The sequence below is a fragment of the Trichosurus vulpecula genome, chromosome 4, assembly GCF_011100635.1.
Source record: "Trichosurus vulpecula isolate mTriVul1 chromosome 4, mTriVul1.pri, whole genome shotgun sequence".
In the NCBI taxonomy this organism is placed as follows: domain Eukaryota; kingdom Metazoa; phylum Chordata; class Mammalia; order Diprotodontia; family Phalangeridae; genus Trichosurus; species Trichosurus vulpecula.
In genome coordinates, this window is record NC_050576.1 from 257,275,678 (window position 1) to 257,284,485 (window position 8,808).

The following is an 8,808-nucleotide window of genomic DNA, read 5'->3' on the forward strand; positions in this document are numbered from 1 at the left end:
ATCCCCCAGCCTTCCCATTCTTCTGTCCCCCATCTTACCATCTTGTCCTGAATGAACAGCTGTACTCCCATGTCAGCCTTCATGCATGCCCTACTTCCATTGTAAACCAGATAACTCCCGGTTTGAGGGGATGATGGCCGAGGAACAAGAGTGGGCCCCGCAGTTGTCGTGATGGATGAAGTAGTAGCAGTGACATGGTGTGTAGTTGTGTTGATAGCCTGGGTGGTCTTTCCTTTGTCTGGGGTTGCAGTTCCAGGTGTTGTCAGGGAGGTTTGGTTGTTTGGTGGGGTTGTTACTGAAGCCATTCCTAAGGTTGTGTGACCAGCTGTTGACTGAGCTGCCATGGTTGTATGGGCCATGGATGTGCTTGACCATTCTGTGCTAGGGGTGGGGGTGGATGATCCAGGAGCACCTGGGGTATCTGTATTCACGGTGGTTGTGGTTTGGGTGCTGTCTTGTGGGACCTTTGTAGTTCCATCAGTGAGGGTTGTTGGAGCAGCTGACTTTGTGCTTGCCCCCATTGACTGGGTGGCCATTGTTTTCAGGGTTGCCTCGGTTATTTGCCAGATGGAGGCAGTGGTGTGGCTGTCTGTCTCTCCTGTTTGGTCAGTGTCATGGGAGGCATGGCTGGTTGGGAGGATGATGGAAGTTTCTGTGGTGACATGGAGTGGGTATCTGCTGACATCTACCAATGTCTTATTCATTATACCACTATAGCAGCTCAAAATTACTGCAAATAAGGAAATGAATGCGTTAAAAGATGGTCACTGATTTGGGACTACAAGGGATTTTTAGAGGTCATTTGATTCAACCTCCTTATTTTACAGTCCCTCATAGAGGGGACATAACCCAAAGTCACATAAGGAACCTGGATTTGAACTTAGGAGTGTTACTCTCAGCACTTTCCCCATGGCCCTATGCGATCCCATAATAATCGTGGGATTTTTTTCACAACCAAGGAACATTTTATAAAACAATAGTGTGCTACATTTCAAAGTATTGGTCTCCCCTACCCCCTTTCCTGATAGAGCCACTCTTTCCACACCACACTTGAAACTTGAACCTGGAATGTTGGCCCACAAACATGGCTCTCTGTGCTTGCTTATTGAAGGATCCACCTGGAACAGATGGACTAATGTAAATTATGTGGACAGTGGGACCAGCAAAGAAGTGAGAAATGGTCCTCGATCATACCACTATTTCTGGGGAAAATCAGATGCTCTTGGTAACAGTTACGTGATTGGTGATAGCCATTTTGTAATTATTATCTTTGGTAAATGACCAGGAGGGACCAGACAGTGCAAAGACCTGGAGATCAGAGATGGACCAAAAGGCAAAAAGCCAGTCTGGCTGACAGAGTGTGAAAAGGGGAGTGATGTATGAAAAGGCTGAAAAGTTAGACTGGGGCCAGGTTACAAAGGCCTTCCTATCCAATCTTCTGCTGCTTTGCACCAAAGAGGAAGTTTTATATTCCTAAAGAAAAGGATCTACTGGTTTGTACTTACAAAGCTCTGGGAGCCCTGCTGATCGAGTCAGATATGCGTACAAGTTCAGACAATCCTCAGCAGCCTCTCCTACAGGGATGGACTCAATAACTACATTAAGAAGCATAAATTGAATTTCTTTTTCTACTGCAGCAAAATTTTTACTTCCCCAAAAGGCATTCCTTAGGTCCTTGTCCCTTACATAGATTATCCTTAGACTCTATGAGTGTTTCTTCTTAGCTTTGAAGCTATTGAATGATCCTCTAGCCTCCTGCCAGTAAGATTGCCTCATAGTGGGCTAATATCATAACAAGTAAGTGGACCAGAACTCTTGTATGCTGTTAGACTAGGAGAAAAAAATTTCCCATACAGTTATACTTAAAAGTGGCTACACGATTTGGGGCTAAAAGGTAGCTTTTCCTTCTCTGAACAACGTGAATCAAGATCTGAAGAGGATATATTCTATCCTTTTTTCTTTGTCAATAATATCCAGCTTGAGGTTCTTTCTACATAGATCTCAGCTGGTGACTTTGCACAGGCCTCCCTCACTTAAATCTAGTTCATTTGCAAGTCATGGCATCATCTTCCTAATGTTATAAGGTGGGGGCATTCTGGCTTTTTAGATTGATTTAAAGTTTCTTGATGAGTATGAACTATGATTCCTCTACAGTATTACTGGGAAAGTTGATGACCAAATTGAGATCTTCTAACATGCTCCAGGTACTTCCCAGACCCACAAATTGTCATCTTGATCATTCCTACTAGACCTGTGGAGATTAAATGGACAAGGTTTGAGACTAATTATGAAAGATCCAAATGAAAGTGCCCTTTCAATGACACTTTTTAAAAGGAATATCTTTGCCATGTTCCCCAATTTTTGGTTTGGAAAACATGGTTGTATGGTCAAATCCATACTTGTGAATTACAGTCAACTTTGGGTGAGAGGGGCTTTACAGGATTCCGAGAATAGCTAGTTTCCAGATTATTTAGGGGCCTCTCAGGGTTCATGGCATGGATTCTGGGCTACAAAGAAAGTAGAAGGAAGTTGAGAGGAGAGAGAGAGGGAGGAGCCTGCAGTAGGGAGAGAGAGGAAGAGGTACAATTTTACAGAGTTTTGTTTGGTGGCCTGGAACTTAAACTTAAATAAATAGGGAAATAAGTCGTTTAAAAAAAATTTTTTTAATTGTGTCAGCTCATTCAAGCCTGCTGGTCTGACTGATGGCTTCTCTTAAATATTGAGAATCAAAATTGAATGCTCACTGCCAAAGCCAGACTATAGAAAAATAGCTTCTCCTCCTTGGGTCTCAGTTTCCTCATGGACAAAATGAGGGCTTTGGACTGTAATGACTCTGAGGTGCTTGCTGCTTCTAAATTCGTGATTTTATGACTTTAGAGATTTAATTAAATTCAAATCAGTAAGTTTTTATTAAGCACCTTCTATGTGCCAAATACTACACTAGATACTGGAGCCGTGGAGACAAACATAAAACAGATCTTGCCTTTAGGCAGTGGAGTGTGAGGGGTGCTGGGGGGAAGCATAGCTTGTACACAGAGAATACCAAAATATACCAAAATATGTACAGAATAAATACAAATGATATAGAAGAAATACCAAGTAATATGGGAGGCTGGGCATTAATAAGTGCAGAATTAGGAAAGGTGTCTTGGAGAAGGTAATAATTGAGCTGAGCCTTAAAGGAAACTAAAGGGTCTAAGACACCTTTCGTGTATCTCAACCGCTTTGAGGAGCTAGCTACCAGGAAGGGATCATCTTTGTGGACCCTCCTCTACCTGCCTTTACTTGCTTCCTGCCAACCTGACCAGCCATGATGAATCACGTCAACAAGACTTTGTTAAGTACCTACTATGTGCCAGACACTGTGCTAGTTGGTGGGGATACAAAGAAAGGCACAAATAGTCCCTGCCCTCAAGCAGCTCATGGTCTAATGGAAGAGACAGCATGCAAACAATGATGTATAGACAAGATAGAGACAAGACAAATTGGGGGTAATCTCAGAGGAAAGGCACTAGCATAAGGAGAATCAGGAAAGGCTCCCTGAAAAAGATGGGATGTTCAATGAGACTAGAAGGAGGCCAGGCAATAGGGGTGAGGAAGGAGAATTCTAGGCATAGGGGACAGTGGTAAAAACGCAATCAGGATGGAGTGTCTTGGTTGAGGAATAGCAGGAGGCTAGCGTTCCTGGATCCTAATTTATGCAGAAGGGATTAAGGTCTAAGAAGACTGGAAAGGTAGAAAGGAAGCAGGTTATGAAGGGCTGTAAAAACCCAAAGAGGATTTTAGAGTTGGTCCTGGAGGTGATAGGGAACACTTGGAGTTTATTGAGTAGGAGTGGGGGAGGGTAGGACATGGTCATAACTACGCTTTGGGAAAGTTACTTTGAGTAGGAGATGGACAGGAGTGGGGAGAGATGAGGCAGACAGACAAAGCAGAAGGCTATTGTTGTAGTCCATAATTGAGGTCATTAGGGCAAAGAGGTGACCGTGTAAGAGGAGAGGAGACATACACAAGAGATATTATGAAAGTGGAATTGATGGGACTTAGCAGCAGATTGAATATGAGGGTTGAGAGATAGTGAGGCATCAAGGATGATCCCTAGGATCATTCTGGCTGACTGGGAAGATGGTGGTGTCTTTGACAGCAAGAAGGGAGTTAGGAAGAGGGGAGAGTTTGGGGGAAAAGATCATGGATTTAGTTTTAGACATGATGAGTTTAAGAGGCCTACAGGATGTCCAATTCAAATGTCCAATAGGCTCTTGGAGAAGCAACACCAGAGATTAAGAGGGAGATTAGAGCTGGATAAATAGATCTGAAAATCATCTATCTAGAGACAATGATTGAATGCATGGGAACTGATGAGATCACCAAGTGAAATAATATAGAGGAAGAAGAGAAGAGGGCCCAGGCCAGAGCCTTGGAGGATAATCATGGTTAGAGGGTGTAGCCTGCTCCAAGATCCAGCAAAGGAGACTGAGAATGAGCAGACACACTACAGGTAGGAAGAGAACCCAGAGAAAGCAGTGTAACCAAAACCTAGAGAGAGGAAAGTCTCAAGGATAAGAGGCTATTTGACAGCATCACAGGCTGCAGAGAGGTTGAGAAGGATGAGAGTGGAGAAAAGGCCTTATATTTATATAATCACAGGCCATTGGAGCTAGAATGGACCTTAGAAACCTTTGAGTCTAGCAATCTCATTCACAGATAAGGAAACTGAGGACCAGAGAGGAATCAGTTCATGGGCTTAGAGATACGAGGCTGGAAAGAACCTTAAAAGTCACCTAGACCAGTCCTGTCATTTTATAGATGAGAAACAGGCCCAGAGAGTTTTAGTAATTGGTCCAAGGTTAAGTGGAAGGTCAGAGTTTCAGATTTGAAAGTGACCTTAGAGGTCATTTAATCCAGCCCCTCATTTTACAGATGAAGAAACTGAGGCCCAAAGAAGTTAGATAATTTGCCCAAGGCCATACAAGTAGTAAGTGATAGGCAATAAGTAATTAAGCTAGATTAAGTGATTAGTAAATGAGACTCAGAACAACAACCTTTTCTCCACCAACACCCTCCCACCCCCAAACCAACCAACCAACTCAACTGCTAGGAAACTGACAAAAAAAAAGGAGCTGAAGAAGCTTATATGCCCAAGGTTACAAGGCCCAAGTTAAACTTGTCCAACTCCCTGATCCCCCTCTTCTCAATCAGATGACCATCTAAGCTGTCCTTGCCCCATTTCATACAGGGATTAAGACCATTTTTGTCTGTCAAGTTAGCAAAATAATACCTTTTCTGTCTAATTTACAGGGTTGTCGGGGAAGAAAATGTGAGGATACATGAGAAAGTGCTATAAGAAACCCATAAGGCCTCCAGGGCATCACTCTGGAGATACAGAGGTCTTAGAACAGAAGTGAAGACTCCCTGACTTGGGCCCTGAATCGGTGACATGATAACATAGGTCAAGTTGTACGACAATCAACCAAGATTTGAAAAGGGCCTAAGAGCCCCTTATTGAGATGAGTTCATTACCCAAATCTAGCCTATCTTGCCCATCTTCCCATCCTATCCAGCCATCCAGTTGTCCACTCACCCATTGCCTGACACCACCCTCTTAACCCCTCACACCCACCTCCTCTCATCTTTTGCCCCGGACACAGTTATCAAACCAATAGTGCCATTACTTCCAGAAATGGCACGTCCTATACATTAGCTCACTGTGCCAGACTCCCCAGACCAAAGCTTCCTTCTCTGGCCACCACCTCCCACATGCATTGTCTTCCCCTATTAGGTTATAGGCTTGGTGAGAGCAAGACACTGGGTATCTGTAACCCCAGAGCCTAGCACTGTGTCCCGCACATAGCGAGTGCTTAATAAAAATTTGTTCATTTGTTCATTCCCCAGAGTCACATAGGTGGTACACATCAGAGCTGGGGATCTTCCGAATCTAAATACAAGCATTTTTTCTATTGTATTAGTGTCTTTGCCTTGACTTGGTCACAAGCATACTGAATCATAGTTCTGATTGAGAGCTGGAAGGGAACACTGAGGTCATCACTAAATCCACCCTTCCACGAAGCCACTTAAGTAGTAAGTGGCAGAACTGGGCTTTGAACCCAGGTCCTTGCATTCCCAATTCAGTGTTTTTCCCCCCACTGTACTGCATTGCCTCCAGTAATAGCAGGAGATAGTAGGAGAATGACCTGAATCATTTACTATCTATTATAGTGTTGTCAGGGTGTATCTAACTCACCGGCAGAGAAGACAAGTATTGTCAGCACTGCTAACCCTTTCTTCATGACTGGGCTGGGTGGTCCTAGGGGTGGCCGTAGGGAAGGTTCTGCTTCCTCTGCTTCTTCCACTGCTCTTGCCTCTCCCAGGCTTCCCCTAGTTAAAAACTTAAAACCACACACTTTGTTCTCCTGAGAAGTCATGTGAGCACAAGGAGGAAGAGGCAGCTTTAGTCCCACACGTTTCAGAAGTAGCAAATGAAAATGAAAGAGGTCCATGGATGTTTCTAGGGCCTCCTCTTCCACTAGAAGCCAGAACCAACAGGGTCAAGGAACTCTTCATGGCTCTTGTGGGACAGAAACGGCTTTTCATCAAACCTTCTCTTGTTTGCAAAGGGTGACAAGCTCACATACCCCAGAGGCTCGAGCACCTGAGCTGAACACTTGGTGATAAGAGCTGGCCTCGGGCCTCACCAGCTTCCTTCTCCCTTGTCACGGACTCTCCTTTTCCTCAAGGTCCTTACAGTAGCCTCAATCCTCTTGGAGAACATTGTGAACTAGAACAGGGACAGATGGCTCACAGTGGGACATAAGACTCAAAATTCAGGGACTCTGAGGACATTGGTGACATCCATCATCATGGGTGAGACATTTAGACCAACTAGGTCTTGGCTTCTTCCTCTACAAAAATGGAGAAAGCATCACTGACCTAACTCACATAATTTTCAGTGGTAATAAGGAACCCAAATTTAGGCACACTGATCAGATTTGTCAATGCTGCTAAATGAAGTCAGTGGAAAGCTAGCCAGCTGACTGGAGGACAGAGTGAAGATTCTAAAAGTTCTTGGCAGACTAAAACACTAGGCTGAATCTAGTAAGAATTCAATCCAACAAGAATTCGTTAAACGTCTACTATGTGCAATACATAGTGGTGCGAATGCAAAGGAAAAATAAAAATTAGCCTCACAAGAACAAGACAGGAAAGGCATCTTTTTTCATTTTATTATTTTTTAAAATACATTTGTTTTTTATTTTTAGTCTACAACACTCAGCTTCACAAGGTTTTGGGTTCCAAATTTTCTCTCCCCTCCCCGCCAAGACAGCATGTAATCCAATGTAGGTTCTACATATACCTTCACATTGAAATTAATTACATAATAGTCCAGTTATAAAGAAGAATTATAACCAATGGAATGAATCATAAGAAAGAAGAAACAAAACCAAAAAAAAAGGGAAAAAAAGAGAGCAAATAGTTTGCCTCAATCTGCATTCAGACTCCGTAATTCTTTCTCTGGAAGTGCATAGCTTTTTCCATCTTTTGGAGCTGTCTTTGAACCTTGAATTGATGAGAAGTGCCAAGTCTATCAAAGTTAGTCGTTACAGATATCGTGTGTCTATAATTGTGTATAATGATCTCCTGGTTCTGCTCCCCTCACTCAGCATCAGTTCATATAAGTCTTTCCGGATTGTAATGAAGTCCATCTGCTCCTCATTTCTTATAGCACAATAGTATTCCATTACATTCATATACCACAATTTGTTTAGCCATTCCCCAATTGATGGGCACCCCTTGATTTCCAATTCTTGGCTAGCACAAAAGAACTGCTATAAATATTTTTGTACATACTGGTCCATTTCCCACTTGTGTGATCTCTTTGGGATACAGCCCCAGAAGTGATATTGCTGGGTCAAAGGGTATGTACATTTTTATAGTCCTTTGGGCATAGGTCCAAATTGCTCTCCAGAATGGCTGGATCAGTTTACAACTCCAGCACCAATATAACAATGTTCCAATTTTCCCACATCCTCTCCAGCATTTATCATTTTCCTGTTTTGTCGTGTTAGCCAATCTGACAGGAGAGATGTGGTACCTAAGAATTGTTTTGATTTGCATTTCTCTGATCAATAGTGATTTAGAGCATTTTTCCATATGACTATAGATAGCTTTAATTTCTTCCTCTGAAAACTGCCTGTTCATATACTTTGACCATTTTTTAATTGGAGAATGAAATTTGGCTTGGTTCCCTGTCTATTTTAGATGTGAGGCCTTTATCAGAGACACTGGTTGTAAAGATTCTTTCCCAGTTTTCTGCTTCCCTCCTAATCTTTATTGCATTGGCTTTATTTGTACAAAAACTTTTCATTTTAACATAATCAAAATTATCCATTCTGCATTTTGTAGCACTATCTACTGTTGGGTCATGAATTCTTCCCTTCTCCATAAGAAAGGTATCTTTTTTTTTAAATGTGATATTTCAGTGGACTGTAAGGTCACTGAGTCAACAATGAGTCATGGGCAAACCAGAGGGAGATTCTGAGCCTCAGTGTGGTGGAGCAGGCAAATGACAACACCAGGATCCCGCACATGCTTTAGCATAGCCAAGGGAACCAGCAGACTCCAGCTCTGAGAACTACCACATGCTTCAGTATAGCTCTGGGGAAACAGGTATCCTCCGATGGCCAGACCACCACAGCACAGATCCAGGCAAACAGGTAGGTGCCAGCTCTATGAGTGTCTAAGCAAATGGGCAGCTGCAATGCTTCAGTGTAGCCCCAGACAAACAGGCAGCCTCCAGAGGCCAGATCACCA

The 8,808-nt window shown here is 43.0% G+C and overlaps 1 protein-coding gene across 2 annotated transcripts in view; it reads right to left on the reverse strand.

Moving 5' to 3' along the window:
- LAMP3 (lysosomal associated membrane protein 3) overlaps positions 1-6,371 on the reverse strand; it is a 34,970-nt gene extending 28,599 nt beyond the window's left edge. For both annotated transcript variants that reach the window (XM_036756643.1, XM_036756642.1), the window contains exons 1-2: positions 6,242-6,371; positions 39-730 (exon numbers count right to left, since the gene is read on the reverse strand). In XM_036756643.1, coding sequence (XP_036612538.1) covers positions 39-730; positions 6,242-6,287 — 738 coding nt within the window. In that variant the 5' untranslated portion in view covers positions 6,288-6,371. The remainder of the gene's footprint in view (positions 1-38; positions 731-6,241) is intronic.
- Between the last annotated feature and the right edge of the window lie 2,437 nt (positions 6,372-8,808).